Source organism: Microtus pennsylvanicus, chromosome 15, assembly GCF_037038515.1.
Source record: "Microtus pennsylvanicus isolate mMicPen1 chromosome 15, mMicPen1.hap1, whole genome shotgun sequence".
Lineage (NCBI taxonomy): Eukaryota > Metazoa > Chordata > Mammalia > Rodentia > Cricetidae > Microtus > Microtus pennsylvanicus.
The window spans coordinates 29,256,083-29,277,921 of record NC_134593.1 but is presented as its reverse complement, the minus strand read 5'-3'; the positions used below and the strand labels follow the sequence as shown (position 1 = coordinate 29,277,921).

At 45.2% G+C, this 21,839-nt stretch overlaps 1 protein-coding gene across 3 annotated transcripts in view; it reads right to left on the bottom strand.

Annotated features, from left to right (window-relative positions):
* Nucleotides 1-21,839, bottom strand: part of Pebp4 (phosphatidylethanolamine binding protein 4) — a 221,428-nt gene that overhangs the window by 92,230 nt on the left and 107,359 nt on the right. For all 3 annotated transcript variants that reach the window (XM_075949160.1, XM_075949161.1, XM_075949159.1), the window contains one exon: nt 3,722-3,820. In XM_075949160.1, the coding sequence (XP_075805275.1) occupies nt 3,722-3,820 (99 nt within the window). The remainder of the gene's footprint in view (nt 1-3,721; nt 3,821-21,839) is intronic.

The window sequence follows — 21,839 nt, the reverse complement described above, 5'->3', positions numbered from 1 at the left end:
TGTTCTGCTCCGGATCGCCTTTGAAAACATTATCTCCACTGAAGAGGTTCCATGACCATGACTTGTCCTCATGTCCAGTTATATCTGGCTGTCTGACACCAAGGCTAGCTTATGTTCCTCCAGGTTTCTCTCTGTGGCCATTGGGAATCACAGGGCCATTGTTACTCTGTTTGCAGTGACTTTACTACATGGTTTGCTGATGAGGGTGTTTGGGTAATGGTGGATGTGTGGGGTGTAGTTTTATGGGGTCTAAAACACAGACTAGGTATTCGTTATTATGCCAAGGTAGCATCCCACGGGCAATGTGCCCTGGAAGCCTCTACTCATCCAGGAGAGTGCTGGAGTCATTGGAATAGGACAGATTGTTTTCATCTTACAGAGGGGCATGGTGGTCCCTGGACATAATGGGACGACTGATAAGAGACGGATGGACATGGTGGGACCCCACAACAGTTTTGTATGATATGGATAGTCTAGAGTATGGGACACATATCCAATACCTGTAGCTACTATCTACTACAACAGCTAGCAGAGGCTGTCATTGAACCTTTCTAGCCCCTGCTTTCCTATCATTTAATGGAGCAATGCTAAGTCACAAAGTGATTGATGTTTCAACCATTTCCAAAATGCTTTTATTTGAAACAGCCTTACGGGCTGGGGAGAGATGGAGAGATGGTTCAGCGGTTAAGAGCACTGACTGTTCTTCCAGAGAACCTGAGTTCAAGTCATAGCAGCTCACAACTGTCTGTAACTCTGGTTCAGGGAACCTGACACCCTCATACAAAGATACACGCAGACAAAACACAGATGCACATAAAAAAATAATTAAAAAAAGAAAACAGCCTCACGAGTAAGTGACATCAATTGTCATGCCAGGTCTGAGTGCTACAGCCTCCCCGACCCCAGAGCTCCTCTGGAGGACTTGGTCAAGGTGGAAGCTGCTACTTGTGTGTCTGCGAACCCTTCCACAGCACAGCCAGGGAACTGGGAGGCACCTTAGAAGATGCCTTGGTTATGGCCAAAGTCTTCATCAGGGCCATAACCAGGCTGCCTCTGTCCCTTTGAACTTCCTGGGAAGGTCCTGGTACCTGGAGGTGAGCCAGTTGCCAGGTAATGGGCCCCTCCCCACCCAAGTTTGTGAAGTTCTGTGGGGAGGTGGGCTCAAGAACTTACATTTCTCCATGGTATTAGCCTGCCCTTCTCTGTGAATCTCAAGTTAGAGGACAGGCTCCTAGGCTTGGCCAGAACCCCCACCCTCCACCCTTCTTTCAACAGAGCTCTGGGACCTGAGACCTGAACCCACTTGGCTGATGCTATCTTTCTGGCTAGCAGAACACAGGGGCAGGTGGCAGGGCCAAGTAACTCCATCAGGGAAAGCCACAGCTTCCTGCCGGGCACCCAGAAGAGGGAAAGTGGGTGGCAATGTGACTGAAACCTGAGCCTCCTCTGGGCGAACGGGAAGTGAGGGCCATGCCCTGGCAGGTGGCTGTGGTTAAGCGCTGTGGCTTAGCAGGCTTGCCTGACAGCTGCCACCTGTCACCTGCCACCTGCTGTGTCTCTGAGCAGGGCTTCTGGGGCTAAACCCTGGCTCACAGCACAGAGCTGGAGTGAGGGCTATGTCCTGGGTGAGTATCGGGGTGACGGGAGTAGGTGGCATAGGGTGTCAGACATCCCTAGGGGTTCTGTCACAGTCCCAACTGGGAAACCATTCTGCCCGTATGGCTTTTTCCTCCGGCCTAAGAGTCCCGACTGGAACCTTCTCACAGGGAGCCCTGTGTGCATGTATCTGTGCAGGTGTGTGGGTGTGTATGGGGTGTCTATGAGTATGACCTAGAAAATTCCTTCCTTGAACTTCTACCCCATGAACTTTACTCAGGTCTGGAGATCAATGATGCTCTAGATGGAAGCCAGTCTGACAAACCGCCCATCTATTGTGCCCTCTACTCCCACGCCTGCCACACACATCAAGACCCTCCCGTAACACTGTCCCTTATTGTGCTAATTGCCAAGGTCTTCCGCAGTCCACTGCTGCTTATGAAGCCCCACCTGGGCTACAACCAGGCTGCTTCCGAGGAGGCATGTCTCCCCTGAACTTCCTCGAAGGGTCCTGGTGCTGGGACATTGGTTGGTTGCTGGGCTAACTACCCCCTCCCTATCCACCTATCTCACACCTATCTCACACTCTGGTGTGAGAGTCTTCCCTGATGAGGAGGCAGTGCCTAGTTAAACTGATATCCCTGCTTCTGCCTGTGGCCCCAGCATTCAAGATACTAGTCTTTGCCCCTGTGGCTTTCTCTACATTTTCTAGGGTGTTATGATTTTTGTTTTTGAGACAAGGTTTCTCTGTAGCTTTGGAGTCTGTCCTGGAACTAGCTCTTGTAGATCAGGCTGGCTGCGAATTCACAGAGATCTGCCTCCTGAGTGCTGGGATTAAAATCTTCCCTGGGTGTTCTTCATGGGGTCATCAGGATGACCATAGGAAGTCAAGAGAAACAGGGAGTGTCTGGTCTCTGGGCCGGCAACCAGTTCTTTCTTAACTCACAACACATTCAAACTTCATTCTGCTAGTCTATTGTCTTAGAAGGCAGAGGCCTTTCCACATTCTTTGCAAAAGCTGCTTGTAGGCTGTCTGGACACAGATTTCAAAGGCTACAGGCTAATGTGGATTTCTCCAAAGTATTCTACCAGGCCGCTCATGAATTCAAGATTCCGTAATTGAACCGGATTGGGAAACAAATGTGGGTTACATACAGCTAGACCTCTGTTCCCTGTGGGTTCCACATCCTCAAATTCAACCAAAAGCAGACTGGAAAAAAAATAGAGAGAGAATTACATCTGCGAGCAAGTGCAGGCATTTTTCTCTCCCCATCATTGATTCCCTAAACAATACAGCACAACACGATATCTAGGCAGCGTTTACATCGTATTAGGTGTGATAATCAGCTAGAGATGATTTAGAGCATCTGAGAAGAAGTACACAGGCTTGTCTCAAACACTGTTTTATATAACAGACTCATGGGAGTTCCCTGAGGGTGCCGAAGGGTGACTGTGATATCTATTACGATAGCGGTATCTTTAAAAGCCCTCTTGATGAGATGAGCGATCACACCAATTCAAGCCAGGAGATCTAACACTTGTGTTGGTATAGGGTGCGCCTCAGACGTACTCTGAAAAAGGCGAGCTAGGCTCCTCCCCCGCTATCATGAAACCAACTCGCAAGCAGCGACTTATTTCTATATAAAGAAGGGAGCTGTGCCTGCATTCTTTGTGCGGGGACACATTCTCCTACTCATGTGGCAATAGGAAAGGCCATCACATGATCTTCCACACCCTGCTAATCAAACTGGAGGACTCCCGCCTCCCTGCACATGCATGGAATCCACAGTGATGTGCTTATGCCAAATCTTAAACTTCCAGAAGTTTTGTGAGTCGGTTCTTCAGTCTCCAATACTTTGAAATGGTATCAGAGCAGGAGACCTCTATCACAAAGAATAGCAAATGCACAGAATTGGCGTTTTCTGTTGCTCTTGTCCTGAGACCTTGTTCTCTAGCCCACCATGGCTCATGTTTAGATGTGGTCTTAGGAAACTTGGGCATCTGACCCAGAAGGCCTCACTCACCCTCATCTCCAGCCCTCTCAGATGAATGCTAAGAAGCTATGAGGAAGATGACCTCAGCTACAGTTAGAAACCGTTCTGACAACACCCGTTGGTCTCCTTACTGTGATGTTGGACACCACCCAGTGTCTCCAGTATCTCATCCTGGGGTCTTTCCTGCTGGGGGCATCCGGATCCACCATCACCATCAGGTACTGCGCACCCTGTAACACACGCATCAAAAAGTAATGTAACATACATCGTGGCTGGCACTCGATAGAACAATACCAGAGGGAAGGCTCTACCCGCTTTCCAATGGAGAACGTAGCCAATGCCCACCATAGCCCACCTGCTTTACTCCTGTTCCCATGGTATTTCCCTCATGATGCATGCTTATTCTCAGAAAAAAAAATGAAGTCTATGAAATAGTTACTAGGACTCTTGGCCTTGTGGAAGAAATAAATCCAAAAAGATTTTACTCTCTGAAGATGTCATTCCTCTCTCATTAGCATTTAGAAAATTTAAAGTTAATAAAGCATTGTGCAATCTATCTTTGGTGGTCTTTACTATTCTTTTTTGTCTATTAAGTATATCTTTTAGAGTTTGATTAGATCTATAACTGCTTGCCCTGTAGAATTGTGTGGTATACCTGTAATATGTTTTATGTTGTAATATACAAAAACCTGTTCCATTTTACTAGAGACATATGCTGGTGCATTGGCAGTCTTTATTTGTACAGTTATACCCATGATGACCATAACTTCTCACAGTCATGAGATTATAGAACCAGCCTTTGCAGAACTCAAAGCCAATGCCCATTGAAATCCTGAATATCTATCTATGGCATGGTGTACATGGTTTAATTTTCCAAACTCTGCAAAATGAAACATGTCCATTTGCCAAATTTCATTTCTTTGAGTACCCTTTGGGTTACTTCTTGAAGGTAGTGGAGTTTTGTTGTACAAAGAACATTTCCTTATAATTTTTTTGGGTTGTTGCCAGATGATGGAAAAATCTTCTTTTAAATATTTGCTACTGGCATGGTATTTTTTATGAAATTCTGAGGCTCCTAGCACATTTTCTACCAAGAGTTGATCAATTTCATCATTACCATGTGCTAGAGGGTCTGGAAGGTCTCTATGGGATGTAATATGTGTTACATATAAGGGATGATTTTATTTCTGACTACTTCTTGTAACTGGGTAAATAGTAAAGTCAATTCTGTATTATTTGGAATAAATTCAGCAGTTTCAGCATGTAAAACAACTCTGTGCATATTGAGAGCCAGTAACTATATTAAGAAGTTCTTTAAAATCTAATAATACCATGAGAATAGCATATAATTCTGACTTTTGAACAAAATCATCAGGGCTTTGAGTCACTTTATTCAAATTTCCTGATTTATAACCTGTCTTTACTGATTTGTGTGCATTAGTATGGAATGTAGAGGCTCCAGAAATTGGTGTTCCCCATACAATGTGAGCAAGGATCTAGTTAGTTCTCTTTATAAACTGAATTCTCTTGTTTTGGGATGTTTATTGTTAATATCTCCAAAAATTACCAAAAACTCCTTGCCAATGTTCATTTTCCTCCCATAAAGAGAAAATTTAAGCATTAGTAAAAGGCACTACAGTCTCTGCTGGGTCTATTTCTGCTAATTGATGAAGTTTAATTTTTCTTTTTAGAATCAACTCAGAAATTTTCTCTACATAGGTCTTTAATTTTTTTACTCTGTGTGGCAAAAATATCCATTCAGAGATATTATCTTCTCTCTGCATTAAAATTCCTGTAGGGGAATGTTTGGAGGGTATTATGACTGAATGTAGTTAAAGATTTGGAGCCACACAATCCACATCCTGTGGTTTATTTTCTACCAAAGCCAATTCTCTCTCAGCCTCAGCTGATAATTTTCTAGGACTATTTAAGTCCTTATTGCCATGTAAGGTTTGAAGTAAATTACTCAGTTCTTGCGTTGTTCATCAAATTGTGGGCTGTAGCCAGTTAATGTCCCTCAGAATTATTTGAAATTCATTAAGAGTCCTCAATTGATCTCTCCTTATTTGTACCTTTTGGGGTTGAATTTTTTGTAAACCTATTTTATTTATATCATTTGTAATTAATAAACTCTCCTCTTTGTACTCAGGAGCAACTTGTAATCCCCAACAAGCAAAATTTTCTTTACTTTTTCAAACATTTTCTCTAAAAAAAAAAATCTATATTTGCATCAGCTAGTAAGATATCATCCATATAATGGTAAATTATAGATTGAGGAAACTGTACATGAATCATTGCCAATGGCCATTGTACAAAATATTGACACAGGATGGGGCTGTTTAATATCCCTTGTGGGAGAATCTTCCACTGTTATCTCCTAACAGGATGAGAATTTTTATAAGTAGGCACCATAAAAGCAAAATTTTTATTCTTTTCTTGTAAAAGTATAGTGAAAAAAAAACAGTCTTTTAAATCAGTAACTATAATAACTCCTTTAGGTAATAGAGAAGGCAGGGGATTCAGGCTATAGAGATCCAATCAGCTCCATTTTCCAGATTTCTTTTTAATAATAAATACAAAAGAATTCCAAGGACTGGCCTATTCTTCAATATGTTGAGCATTTGGCTGGTCCTGTACCAGTTGTTTTGGTAATTTTTCTGATGTTAAAGGCCATTGTTCCACCTAGACATGTTTGTCAGTTAACCATTTTAAAGGTAGGACTTTTGTTACCTTTGAAAGACCAGGAGCTGTCGTGCTGTGTTTTTGTACAACCTGAATGCCTGGTGAGTGTTCTTTCTAATACCTTTTAGTCTTTTTCCCAGAAACATGTTAATTTATTGTTTGTTTCTAAGATTGGAGGAATGTTAATCTGGGTATTCCATTGCTGTAACAAATCATGTCCCTATAAATTCATTGCTATGTTAGCTACATATAGCTTTAACTTTCTTCTCTATCCTTCTGGCTCTATACATTCAACCTATATCATACTTTGTTTTACATGCGATAAAGTTCCAATCCCTAAAGGCTCATCATTTACCTCCTGAAATGGCCAATTTGGGTGCCAAGATTCTGGGGCAATTATTATTACATCTATCACTGTGTCTACAAGACCTTCAATTATACCATCATTTATTTGGCTTTTTAACTTTGGTCTTTGATCATTTATAGAAGTTTGCCAAAATATTTACTTTATGGTTTCTCCTGAAATTTTTGTTTTATCTTCTAAAACTGTCCTTTCATTCAGAGCAGTATGAATTTTTACAATAGGCATTAGGTCCTTTGGGGAGGAGTTTCCCCCATGGCGACAGGGAAAGACTGAACCAAATTTGACATGGGGGACTGAGAGAGCTCCCCTGGGCATTTCCCAATGGCAAAATGTTACCATCTTTCCCTTGTTGATCTGAATTTATTGATCTAATATTAACCTTTATTGTACCTTCTTTATACTCCAGAAGGTAAGTGCCTTCTGTTTGGATTATTCCCACAAGAAATATTGTTTCTAGGAATGCCCTGTCTACAATCCCTTTTTAGGTGACCTTGTTTGCCACAATTAAAACACCTGACATTTTGATTTTTTTTCAAGCTTCTGGAAATCGCATCTTCTGTCCAAGCATCATCATGGTTATGAGATTCAATATCGACTGTATCTCAAATACATGGGTACTGATCTTGCCTTTAAAGGCCTAACTACCCTTTTGCATTGTGAATTAGCATTTTCAAAATCCAAATATTCAATGATTATTTGTTTAGCTTCTGAATTTGGTATCATTCTATTTATAGTTGAAGTCAATCTTTGTAATAAAAAAAAAACCAGTGAAAGTTTCTTTTGGTCCCTGTATAACTTTAGTAAATGACTCAGTTCTCTTTCCAACTTCCTCAAGTCTGTCCCAAGCATTCAAAGCTGCAGTGTAGAGCCAAGGTGTGGTCATCATATACAGATTGTCTTTGTACATTAGCATAATCACCCTCTCCGAGAAGTTGGTCTTGGGAAATTTCAATACCTTTAGCCCTACTTCGTTGCTCAATGGTCTTAGCTTCATCTTTCTACCAGGTCCTCCACTGCAATTTAGGACCACACTCCAATACTGCTATAACCAAGCCTTTCCAGTCTCGTGGGAAAATTCTGTTACTAGTTGATCATGAATTCAACATCTGCATCACAAAGGTGAATGCATATTACATGAGACCATTGCTTCCTTAAATTTCCTCAAATCTAACATTTCCACAGGAATCCAGTCAGCTCTTACCCAGACTTGGGGATACCTGTCATTTGACAGCTGTTCCTATAAGGTGACAGGATCAATTAAGTTTAGTTGTTTGAAAACCTTGGCTGTTCCTGTATAATTTTATAATGAAATACTGAAGTTGGTTCTTCTTTAAATTCCTCTGTCTTTATCTGATTATCTCTATTATCTGTTTTAGTAAGTTTTCCTAAGGCTTGTAACTTATCAGTGAAAATGGCATTATTTTCTCTAGTAACTTTTTCTAAAGCCTGTATCTTGGCACTTATATCAACCAACTTGGCACTCATATCAACCCACTTTTGTAGGAATAAAACAAGAATTATCAAACTGATAATATTTATAACTGACATTACATAAACCCTATATAAGCTAATTATCCCCCTCATTTAATTTGTCCATTTTTAAACTATCCATTGTGGAATATACAGAGACCTAACTCCCTCCATCATAATAGCGTTTTCCATTTTTTTAATGTGGAGAAAACGCTCTCTTTATCAGATTCCCCCTTTAAGAATTCCCAATTGACTCCCCAAATCTGCTGCTGATGGCAGTGAAGCCTGAGGCTGGCTGTTGCTGTGTAGCACCCCTGAGCAGAGAACACAGGCAGTGTACAGCTGCAGCTGCTAGCTTGTAGCTGCGAGCTGAGAGTGTGTGGCAGTTGCAACAACAGTAGAGGTCCTAGTGGGTGTCAAGGCAGATTCCTAGTGTGGCAGCAACCTGAGGAGTGGGTCCAGGGGAAGCTACAGCCCATGGGGAGAGGGAGCCGGCTTTCTGAAAAGCACATACAGGGGATGGTGTAGAAGCAGCATGTGTGGTGGGGGCTGCCTGAAGGCAGAGCTGGTTGGTGGTTAGGGGCTAACTCTGGCCATGTTCGGAGCCCAAGGGCCTGTGGAAATTTCTGCAGAGAGGTTGCAACAGAAAAACCCCATACTTGCTCAGAGGGCATGGGGCAAGGGAGGAAAATCAGCCAACTCTGGTGACTGTGGTTGCATCTGTGTCCACAGGTGGCAGCAGCATTGGCTACAAAGCTAAGGGTGAATGGCTATCTCTTGCTTTTGTGTCCCGAGTTGGATGCTCGGTGAAGTGTAAATCTACTTAATCTTAATCAATAAATTGGGAGTCAGATATCAGGGTAAAGACCTGAAAGGTCAGAGAACCATGAGCAGCTGCCAGTTGTTTCCTATCTCTCTCATTCCTCCATCAATTAGGGGCTAGACCCTCTCTCTGCCCCATCTTATCACTTCCTGTCTCCTCCCTGTACAGACCTCCAGACCTCTATGGTTAACTAGTGGCTAGCTCTGCCCTCTGACTCCAAGCATGTTTTATTTGTCAGAACACAAACAAAATATCACTAAACAACCCGCCATGGACTGGGCTCGCCCCCATTGATCACTAATTGAGAAAATGCCTTACAACTGGATCTCATGGAGGCATTTCCTCAACTGAGGTTCCTACCTCTCTGTGTCAAGTTGACATACAAAACCAGCCAATATAGCTGGTAACTAAGGAGTTGGAACAGGCAGATATAACCTTTTCATATGTTTCCCAAGACTTGGAAAATGAGCATGTATCTGGGGATTTCAAGGACCATCTAGGGATAACTTGTGGAGAATCAAAGGAAGAAGCCAGAAACTCAAATGAGTGTGGAAACAAGAGAGATGAAGGGCATTAGCAGAGAACCAGGGAAACCACAGAGCTGTGGCACCTAAGAGTATGGGGGCTAGTGTCGCACTGGGAAGATGTGTATCCATAGAGACCATGGATGTGACATTAGGAACCACTCTTTACTTTTTGAAGACAGGACAGAGATACAGACACTGATCGCAAAGGAACAATTAATCACATATTAGACACTACAGTAACCAAACATGAGAATTCAAGGATAAACTCAGACAAGTCTCCAAGGACTCAGAGAGGAAAGATAAGTCTGTGGTCCCAGTGGAGTTCCAGAAGGCGGAGCTTGCATGTTTGATGCATCCCAGAACTGGTTCTAACTAAGCAATAAGTGAAAACAAGCAAAAGGCAAGGTGCAAGTACAGTGAAAGGAGAAATAAAGCCACTAAATCTTCCACTTTTTCCTTTTGTTCCAAATGGCATGATTGTCTATATGAGAATTCCTTTACAGAAACCTTGAAAATAACTAGCCTAATAAAAAAGCAAAGTGAGTTGATTCCAAAAGACATAAAAATCTAAACTGCCTCCGAATAAGCATGATAAAAAATGTATAACTTATTTAAAAACACACACAAAATTGACTAGATGCAAAGACACATTTTGCTTTTAAGTTGAGTAAGTATTTTATGAAAACCTAAAAGAGGCTGTAATTAATTCATTAGTGTAACCATAGTCCTAACTAAAACCTTAAGTAAATATTTTGCAAACTTCACACATGATTCTAAAACTCATAATTAAATTCAAGAAACAAGCAATTAAAGGAAAAAAAATTATCAAAGGCGGCACTGGAAAAGATGAAAGAGGGGGTGGTATTGACTTCGAAGATATAAAAATATATTACAAAGCTAAAATAATTAGAACAACATGGCACTGAAAGACAGGTACAAGAAGCACAATAAAAAATCTAGTGAGAAACTCGAGTTTCGGTGCATGTATTTTATGCATGATAGTACTCTTTAACATATATATATATATATATATATATATATATATATATATATATACCATTTAATATATGACAGAGTTGTATCAAGTCGGAAAGGTCAGGGTGGGCTATTGCTATTAATGCTACGAGGTGTCAGGTGTGGTGGTGTACACCTTTAATCCCAGCACTGGAGAGTCAGAGGAAAGCATGTATCTATGGGTTCAAGGCCATCTTGGTTTATATAGTGAGCTCCAGCCAAGGCTACAAAGCAAGATCTTATTTCAGGGGAAAATATATATATATATGAAATAATATATATAAATGCTACGGTGATGCCATAGTTGCATCGATAAAACAACTTGACCAAAAGTAGCATAAGGATGAAGGTTTGGTTTACAATCCCAGGATACAGTCCATCATTTTGGGGGAGTCAAGGCTAAGGAACTGGAAGTCACACCACATTCCCAGTCAAGAGCACAGAGAGAATACAGCCATCCCTGATTGCCATCTCTGCTAAGACACCTGCTTTCTCCCGTACACAGTCAAGGGCCAGATCCTGGAACGGCGCCACCCCGCATTCAGACGGGGTCCTCCCACCTCAGTTACCAGTCAAGACAATCCCCACCAGACCAGTTCCTCACAGACACTCTCCTCTTGGGTGGTTTCATGTTGTGTCAGTTTATCAGCTAACATTAACCAGCTTGTTGCGTGGAATAGATAATCGAGGGCTCTATTTCTTTCAGACGTCAGAAAGCTGTTAAAATTAAAGATGAATGTGAAAGAAATACCACCTCTAAAAGCTGGTTTAATAACAGAACCTTGGATTCCTGGAACGGGATATGCGGCTGGAGTGAGATCTTCATATCGCTAATGTGAAATAGGCAAGTTGCAGAGCCGTGTGTATGACATCTTCAGTGTGCAGGAAACTTTATATATCTAGCTATATATATATATTTATAGATATATCTCCATATGCACAGAAAATGTCTGGAAAAATACATACCAAACTGTTAACAGTAAATGGCATGAGAGGAGAGATTGATATAATCTGACTGGATATATTTTAAAGTCTTTTATATGGCAAAAAAAATGTAAAATGAAATTCAAGTTGAGGGGAAACAGTTACATGATCTATAAAAATGAACAATATTCTTAATATATAAAGTACTTTTTTGAATGAATAAGGAAAAGACTAGCACCCCAGTGGAGGAACAGACCATACTAAAAGTCAGTCTTAAGAAGCACAAGTGATCAATACACAGAGGAACAAATGCTGGATTTCACTAGCGGTGAAATACAAATGAAATATATAATCAAAGCTCATCTTTGCCTATAAAGGTGTATTTTTAATGTTTATCCCCAGAGTTTTGTGTAAGTGTGTAAGACGAAAGGGTGGGTTAAAAAAAAAAACCAAGGAACCCCACGAGCTCACCGACTTCTTACAAAGAAAGGCATAGGCCACGCGTGCACAATACCCTCCCTTCAGCCACACTCTGGGTCGCCTTTTGGTCACTGTGACAAACGCCTTACTAAAAACAACCCAAATATGGAAGGCTTACGTGGGACTAGAACTGAGGGGATGTCGTCCACCATGGAGTGAAAGGCACCACAAGCCAGAACAGGAGGCCGCTGGTCACGTGGCATCTACCACCAGGAAGCACAGAGCAGACCCGAAGTGGGCAGGGCTATGAACCCTCAGGGCCCTAGGAGGGTGAGCCACTTCCCCAGTGAGGCCCCACTTCCTCAAGGTTCCATGACCTTCCAAAACAGCGCCACCAGCTGGGCACCAGTTTTTCAAACACAGGCGATGATGGGTGGCGTTTCATTCTCAAACCACAAAATGACTGAAAATTTCAGACTAGAAAAACAGGAAGTGCTTATGCATGTGACTGACAGCTCTCTTAGGCTTGAGGTAATTCGGAATCGTTTTCCTCTTTATGCTTTTCTATATTTTCTAGAGTTTCTGGGCAAAAACGCTTGCTTTTGTGCTTTGGATCAATGATTCAGACCTACAAAAAATAAAAATAATAAATAATTAAAAAAAATAAAGCCATTGTACAAAGGTCCAGAATCTTTCTTCTTGTTCGAACAACACCAAGGAGCATTTTTGCCCAAAGATGGTTTCTCTCCCATCTTTTCCCTTGCTTTCCATGTTGCTCCTCCCTGTCCACCGCAGCTCTCCTATGCTCCTGTTGGGCTCACTGCTCAGTACTCCAAGAGACTTTGGGCTGCATGGCCCTGTCCAGGGTGCTCATCTGCTAAGGGTCACCCCAGTTTGTGTGTGATTCTTCCTCCAAGGCTTCATTCCTAGGTTTCCATCTTGGCCCTCATTGTGATGGTAACTGTGGTCCTTGGGCCATTAAGACTAAGCCTTTAGAAGAGATTAATTCAATTCTCAAGAGAGATTGGTAGTTAATTCCAATTGCTTTTAATTTCTTCTTCTTCTTCTTCTTCTTCTTCTTCTTCTTCTTCTTCTTCTTCTTCTTCTTCTTCTTCTTCTTCTTCTTCTTCCTCCTCCTCCTCCTCTTCTTCCTCCTCCTCCTCCTCCTTCTTCTTTTATCGTGTGTCTTAGATAGGCTTACTAATGCTGTGATGAAACACCATGACAAAAGCAACTTGGACGGGAAAGGGTTTATTTCACTCACAGTTCCACATCATAGTTCATCATCAAAGGTAGTGATGGCAGGAACTCAAGCTGGACAGGAACCTGGAGGCAGGAGCTGATGCAGAAGCCATGGAGGGATGCTGCTTACTGGCTTGCTCAGTCTGCTTTCTTAGAGGATGCAGGACCACCAGCCCAGGAATGGCACAATTTTAAAAATGCCCTAAAGCTTGATCTTATGCAGGCATTTTCTTGGTTGAGGTTCCCTGTTTTCAGATAGCTCTATCTTGTATCGAGTTGATGGAAAGAAACCAGACACCGCGTGATCAGCATATCCTCTGACACTGCCATGTCCCATACTAACAGGCCCTTACCAGCACCAAGTTTAAGTTTTAAGTTGTTGCCCTGGCTTTGAATCTCTAGGATCTGAACCAAACAATACTCTCCTCTATAATTTTCCCAACCTCAGATATTTTGTTAGAGTGACAGAAAATAGACATTCAACATCACCTCCCTGCTGCCTCATAGACAACCTCTTCAGGAACTCAGCTAAGGGAAGGGCTCCTGGAGCATGGGGTTGCAGATCTCTTTCAAAAGACACAGGGTCACAATGCTTTCCCACCACCCTGACAACCAACAGATGTTCTCAGGAACTGTTCAGGATGTATTGTGGGGGTTGTTCACAGGAGAAGTAAGGAAGCGAGCTATTCCAGAGCTGGGCCAGGCGACCAGAAGAAAATCTGGCTGTTCCCTAGAGCATACAGGCTGCCATGGTGTCAAGAAGAGGCCAGCAAGTCCTTGAGAAGGGAGTCTCTCTTTCTATCATGGAGACTCAGTCTGTAAGCATAGTTGAGAGAGAGATGTCCAGTCAACATGTAAAGCTGTGGGATCCTGCCATGTGGCTATGCCACAAAATAAACACACAAAAAACCAACAATGAAAAAAAACCAACCAAACAAAAAAACCCCAACAACAAACCGATAGTGAATGGAATTGTCCCCAGAGCCATTTGAACTCACTCCATGTGGCCTGGCCCAGTCTAGGGACTGCTAGAAACCTCTGAGGGGGATCATATTGACCTAGAAGGGTGCTTATTACACAGTGACCTGGGATCCCTTTCTGGCTTCTTTCTAAAACGCAAAGGGGCTGAGTGAGATGATCTTTGCTCAGATCCTACCCTTTCAATCTTGAGATTCCTAAGTACACTGCCCATGCTGACTAAGACAGATGCCCAGGCTGAGGGAGGTGTTTCCCAACATGGATATGAACGAGTCTCCAAGGCCCCTTCCTTCCTCCTGGCCATTTTACAGAGTCTTCTTCTCCAGCTAGAAGGAGGGGATGAAAAATAATCCTAGGACAGAATATGACCGTCTTTCAGGAGCCCTAAGGACAGTCATGAGTCCTAGAAATACTGCAAAGATGAAGCCCGTATTAATCATGTCTTTTCTTTTCTGGTGTTTTGATGTCTTGCTGACCTGGAGGGACAGCTTCTGCCAGAGCCTGCCATTTCTCAAACAGGGCACCTCCTTCAATGGCAACCTGACCTTGCTGAGGCTCACTACCCCAACTGCTTCCCTCAGAAGGCTGCACCACTCTCCGTGATTCGTTCTCTGGTTTGTTTTTGTTCCTCTGATAAAAATCAACCTGGGGAGGAAAGGGTTTCCGTGATTTACAGGTCAGTCTCTCCCCGAGGGGAGCGGAGGCAGAAGCTTGAGGCGGAAAAGCATGAAGGACCTGGAAAAACGCTGCTAGTACTGGCTGTGCAGCTTCCTCCTTTTTCTGGAGTCGGGGACAGGTTTTGAGAGAGTTTCCTCTTTATGTCCTTGGCTCTCTGGAATGTACTCTGTAGACCAGGCTGGCCTCAAACTCAGAGATCCATGTGCCTCTGCCTCCTAAGAGCTGGGATTAAAGTTTTGCACTATCCCCTGACTTTTGACTCCCTTTCTTATATAGCCTAACACACCTCCTCTGCCCCCGCAGAGGGCTGACACCACCCACAGTGAGCTGGGCTCTCTTTTATCAACTAGCAAGTAAGTTGAGTTATAGCAGCAGCAGGTAGACTAATCCTCAAGGCTCCCCTTGCTCCCTCTACCTCATGATCTGCCACAGGACTTCCGTGTAGAGCCCTGCTCGGTGTGCGGCATCTCGTGTCTAGAGATCAAAGCTCCCTCCTTTGTCACACTCACGCACATCTGCCTGTCTTGCCACTCCAGTAAAACAAATCTCAAATACCTTTTTAGTGGGGCCTTTGATGCTGTCACACCAGCTGACTATGAAGCCTATCTGGAGACTGACAGGAACATGGGATGGGTGCTCCCATTTTCCAATAGGACTGTGGGTGTGGCTTGTTCCCTGTAGCATTCCTTCAGTGGACTCTGGGCTGGCAGGGCCAGGTTCAGGTTCATGGTCAAGTTTAGTGGACAGTTCTCTCTCTGTCTCTGTCTCTGTCTGTCTGTCTGTCTCTCTCTCTCTCTCTCTCTCTCTCTCTCTCTCTCTCTCTCTCTCTCTCTCTCTGTGTGTGTGTGTGTGTGTGTGATTACCTATGCACACAAGTGTGGAATCCAGAGGTCAATGTTGAATATCTCCCTTTATCTCTGTCTCAAAAAAATAAAAAATAAAAACAAAAAACAAGGTGTCTCATTGACCCTAGAGCTCACCAATTGGCTAGACTAGTGCCAATTGTCTGGTGTACCCTACGGATCCTGTCTCCACCTTGATATATTATAAATGCCATGCCTGGCTATTTCAGTGGGGGCTGGTGATGCAAATTCAGGTCCTCGTGCTTGCTCAGCACACACTTTACCCACCGGATTGTCTCCCCAGGCCCCCGAAGAGCCATTTTCTCCAGCTTACCCCTGCCTGCGAGTGAGTATTGCCAGTGGTGTTTTTCAGAGCACCAGGGCTAGACTCTACTTCCCTGGCAGAGGTCTGGATTTACAAACACCCAAGCTTTGGCACTGAGTTGGCATCCGCCCAAGGGGGTTCTCACGCAGAGACAGGGACGAGAACCCGAGCCCTAACGTCTGGTTCTTTCCAAGTCTTCACCAAGCTTCCCATCATAACCACATGGGTTCTTTCCTCCCGTCCAGGACACAGGTTGGGGTCAGGGGGCCCTTGAGTCTTCTCCGTCAGGAAGAGAGCCTTCTGCGGACTCAGCCATAGCCCTTGCGAGAGGACTTGGGCACCCATGGAACAGCTGAAGCACAAACACAGTTGCCCTGGGCTCCCGCGGCTCGTGATGGTAATGGGTGGAACACAAATTTAGCCCGCAGTGGGTAGAGGCTGGAGCCGCCCCCACGAAGTTCTGCATGGGAAATCTAGTTAAGAACCTCCTTCCTGGGAGGCTGCAGTGAGCAGCTGCTCCTCGCTGGGAGGGTGAGCCTAACAGGATAGCAGCTGGGTACTGCTCTGAAGCCCAAAGCCTATCCTACCAGGACTGGCTTCTAGTCCAGCTAACCCTTTCTCTGTGTACTGCTGAGGAAGGAGTACCCAGACTAGGGGGACAGAGGAGACAGGATTTGGGCCTCCCAGAATGCTTTGGGGATTAGTTATTTCTCTTGGGACTGTAACCAAATACCTGACAACGAGCAACGTAGAGGTCTATCATAACTCATAGTCTGAGGGCATAGAGTCCGTCATGGCGGGCAAGACATGGTGGCAGGGGTGTGAGTCTGGAGACGAGGAGTAGTGAATGCCTCCGCTCCGTCCATTCTCTGCTTTTTTATTCTGTCCGGGAGCCCAGCCCGTGGGATGGTGCTATCCATATTCAAGGTAGATCTCTCTCAGTTAAACCTCTCTGGAAACACGCTCATAGATAAACCCTGAAGTCGGTTCCCATAGAGATTTTCAATCCCATCACATTGGTGATGAATACTAGCCATCACGCTTTGACATGTCGAGAAGAGGGCACTGTGTGTGTTAGCTACTTCTGTGTCAACGTGACCAAGTCCCCAACAGACACAACTGATGGAGGCAAGATTCAGGTTGGTCCATGGCTTCCGAGGGAAGGCGAAGTGCACTATCAAGGCGGGGGAAATCCATGGCAGCAGGAGTCTGAAGCGGAGTCCCCCTCGCACTACAGCAGACACAGGGAGACAGATACAAGGGGCTGGAAGCAAGGGCCAGGCTAGCTACAACCTTCAAGGGTGGGTCTTTTATGAACCACCTCTGCCAACTAGGCCTTGCCTCCTGAAGACTCCGCATCCTCCTAAAACAATGCTACCAGCCCAGAATAGACACAGAGAACATGAGCCTGTGGGAACCATTTCAGAACCAAACCACCACACTGTGGATCAGCTGCCCCCCCCCATCTATTCCAGAGGCACAGGGGGCTAATAAGTATTAGATCTCCTAGGACATGTTACAATGAATAATCGATGTGGCCACATGTCAAAGCAAGTCTCTGGGGGGGGGGGGGGCGATCCTCTCCCTGAGTAAAAGACAAAGTTACTAAGGGTAAATAATCCTGGCTGTCATTCATTCCTTTACCAGGATTTCGTCCTGGAATGTAGATGTGATTTACATGTGTAGCAACCATCCTGTGACCAAGAGGGATTAAGTCCCCTGCACCAATAACGAAAAGCAGAAAGATGAGAACAGCCTGTATCGGGTTAAGGTGGCCAGCCTCTAGATCAGCGGTCCTCAACATAGAAAAGATGTGTGTGTGTGTGTGTGTGTCTGCATGTGTGTGTGTGTGCATGTGCGTGTGTGTCTGCAGTGCTGGGGATAGAGTCCAGGGATTTATACACACTATACACGATTGAGCTACATTCTCAGTATGAAAAGGTGATTTTTCTTTTCTTTCTTCCTTCCTTTGTTCCTTCATTTGTTCATTCTTTCCTTCCCCTTCCCTTCCCTCTTCATTCCTTCCTCTTCCCTCTTCCTTCCTTCCCCTTCCCTTCCCTTTCCCCTTCCTTCCTTCCTTCCTTCCTTCCTTCCTTCCTTCCTTCCTTCCTTCCTTCCTTCCTTCCCCTTCCCTTCCCTTTCCCCTCCCTTCCTTCCTTCTTTCCTTCCCCTTCCCTTCTCTTTTCCCTCCCTCCCTCCCTCCCTCCCTCCCTCCCTTCCTTCCTTCCTTCCTTCCTTTCTTCCTTCCTTTATGGTTTCATTAAGTAGTCCAGTCTGGCCTGGAACTCACAGAGATTCACCTGCCTCTGCCTCATGAGTGCTAGAATTAAAGACATGTGTCACCAAACCCTTCCTGAGAAAGTAATACCTGATGAGGAAGAATCAAGGGTTGGTGGTGGCAGGGAACACAGGTTCAGGTCAGTCGATGCCATAATTTGGTGTATCCAGAGTCATATAACTGGAGACAAGAACCACTGCGTGGAACACCTTAAACCAAGTTGGTTTTTTTTGGAGTCTACAGTAGAAATACCGAGGCTACGCGGAATTAGCAGGTATACTCTATATTTCTGTGAGGCAATGTACATTCGTGATGAGACTCTCAGCCAGCTGCTGGGCTCCCTCGGGCAAGTTGTCTGAACTCTCTGGGTACCATAGTCATCATCTATCAGCTGGGAGTAACAATAAGTGCAATTCTCTTCTCTTGAATCACTATGTGATTAAAGGAGTTAACCCACGGCTCAGCATCCGTCTCCAGTGACCAGTAAAATCCCAATCACTAGGGACAAATGACCTTTTTCTGGAATTCCAAACCTTGCCTCTACTCTCTAAATTCCACCCTCTCCTTTTTACCATAGAGACAGGCATAGCATGGGAAGTGAGGGGCCGAGGGACAGATGGACAGATTTGGGGATCTGTTTAATTTTTTGGACCAGGAATGGAACCCAGGGCCTCACCCATGTCGTGCATGTGCTCTGCCATTGAGTCATATCCTAGCAATTAGGGTTGGTTTCTACTCACAACAATATGGTACTTGTTCTCACAATTAGGGTTGGTTTCTATTCACAACAATACGGTATCTGTTCTCATGTTACAAATTCCTGCACACCTAAGGCTCTGGGTACTGGTATAATTTTAATATGTGTACCACCAAGATGTTCTTGCTGGAAATAGGTTCTAGAGTCCCCACTTCATGGCTGTGTGCCACTGTGCTGTCCAGTCCTCTGGAGACACTGGTCCCCTACAGCATCCGTCCTCTCCATATATCTAGGGGAAGGAATATATTCTCTAGGTTCATGTGGCTGCATGCCGAGAGGCTGCTGACATGCCTAGTGACGAGTTCAAATCCTGATCCTTTCCCTAGAGTCTGAGTGCTTGGACCCCTCGGGGGCACTGAAGCTTTTCCGCTAATAAAGCCAAGTGATCTATTTAGATTACAGCCGAGGAGGGGGCGAAAAATCATCCCATGTTGAAGGACATATTGAGAAAGCACCCGTACTGCCCAGGAGGCGGGAGCAGAGGAAAGCTGAGGGAAAAGAGTCCTTAGGGATTGAGAGGGGCAGGGCATTGCTAGGATTGAAGCCGCAAAGGTGCCATGTCTGGCTGCATGGCCACATTCCTATAGCCCGCCACCCTGGCGTGCTCCTCCTCTTCCTCTGCCTTTTCCCACAAACACCAATGTCACTATAGTCCCCAAGCGCTAATGACTGGACTCTTCTTTCTGGGCCTGAGGGTTTCCAGAGTCCGGGGTCCACCCTGGCTTCTCTACATTCCTTCTGGCACATCTGTGAGGGTTCTGGAAGCTCATATCTCCACTGCTTGCACAGCATCCTGATGGCCATCGGACTTAGAATTAAAAGGATGCCCAGGACTGGCTGTGGCAGTGACTGCCTGGGAATAGCCCTAAAGAACAACTGGCCACAGGCCTCAGACTGCACACTTCCCACCCCGGCACGGGAGGCCTGGTTCCTTTGCCCAGCTGTCCCCAGCTGTCCCCAGCAGGCCCTTATGCAGACATTCTGGTCCCCAGTGTTACTGACTTATCCCAGCTCGATGCCTCTGCTTGCTTAGAGGTCTCTGTACCCATCAGAAGTCCCTGCTCATCCTCCGTGTCACTTGCTCCCTGTGGAGTCCTCTGTGTCCCCTGGCCCCAGAGGAAGGAAGCCCTGATGCATCCTGCATGCCCTCTGCTGGGTCCTTCCACCTTTTGTTACATCGATAGGCACAGGATGATTTATTCTCCCTAAATATCTGACCAGAAGCTCCTCGTGGGAGCAGAGCTTGTTTGATTTTGATTTTAGAACGTATAGTCCAACGTGGCAGGGAAGATGAGCTGGCGGGAACATGAGGCAGTTGCTCACACTGCCTTACAGCTGGGAGTGGACAGCACACAGGTAGTGGGGCCGGGCTCTTAAACCTCGGATCCACCCCCGGGACCCACTGGCTTCAGTGAGGTTCCACCGCCTGCCCAATCAGTGCCACCAGCTAGGGACCAAATGTTCATACAGGGAGCCTGTGGGGGGTCAGAGTCCCTTTTAGTGGAAGATGATTTTCTTCCTTTGCAGCAAGTGCTAAAAACAAACAAACAAAACCTCCCCCCCCTTTTTTTTTGAAATAAATTTACCCATGCCCCATGTTATGATAAGACATTGTTTTTCTATGTTTTAGTAAGGGGACCAGAACCATCTCTTCTGGTCCCAGAACTGGATTAGGCCCTGAACTGGGCCATTCATTACGGAGCTTTGATCTCACACTTACTTACCCTGCTCCCAGGAAGTCAGGAGCAGTTTGGTTGTTTCCCCCAACTATCCACTGGAATCCCTGGCCCTTTGACCTCCACTAGCACCGGCACACTAAACGTTTGCCTAAAGACCAGGCCTGTGACTCAGTCGGCCCAGGATGCCGCGGAGGTGGCCCAACCTGAGCCTGGCTTTCCTGTGGGGCCTGCGCTGAGCTGAGGCAGGGCCTCCTCTGGGTTGGGCCTGAGCCGCAGCCGTGGTTGCCAGGGCCCCTAGTGTGAAGGAATTTGAGTTCTAACTTTAGGTGGCTACGTGGCTGATGGCTGTTTGTGAATATCTCATTCCTTTGGGTGCCCAGCTGGTGGGAACAGAACGGTAGTCATGGGACTGTCATCGTGTGCTGTCCAGGTTAACATGTAGCGTTTCTATTACTATTAACAGACTTTCTGCTCCTCGCTCCATCTGTTCCTGAAATAATTGCAGTTGTACAGACCATGCCTTCGCTACAGGCAAGCTCTGGGGAAGAGGATAGTGCTTTTATGAGGAGGGGAAAAAAAAGTGTTAAAAAATAACAGCAAACATGAGAAAGAGAGTGGGAATAGAGCGGGCAGCAGCTTTCCAATTTCTTTCCGATTCCGGCCTGCAAAGGCGGCGGTTTTTTTTCACGCTCATCAGGGTGACCAAGCCCAGCTCCGTGGGGTGAGGAGCTGGGCTGGCGGCTCAGCCTTTTGAAGACAGGGTTGTTTTCCGGAGGGTTGGACACCCGGAAGTGGGAACACCTTGGTCTGAGCGCCCAGCCGGAACTAGAAGTGGGGCATTGATTTGTCACTGGGTGTCCTGCTCAGGGCTCTGGGAGGTGCCATGGTCTGGGAGGGGATGGCAGAGAACCAAGACAGGCCAGGGGAAGAGGAGGCTGGCTATGGAGCTGGCTCTGTCTGAGCCTGTTTCTCTACACACAAAATCAGGGAGCCGGAACCTTGGGGGAAACGTTAGGACAATGGATGGGCTACTACAAAATGTCCAGATTCTCCCAAGGGAGGGCTAGCACATAGAACTATGAAGACCCGGTGTGGGAAACAGACACTACTAAACACTCACAGCAAATCTCGGCATGCGCCACGTGCTGTGAGTGTGACCGTGGTATGGGATTTTCTTCCTATAGGGTATAAAACCACGTGCAACAGTGAGTCCCAGTTAGGACTTGCTCTGACGCCTCCTCTTTCA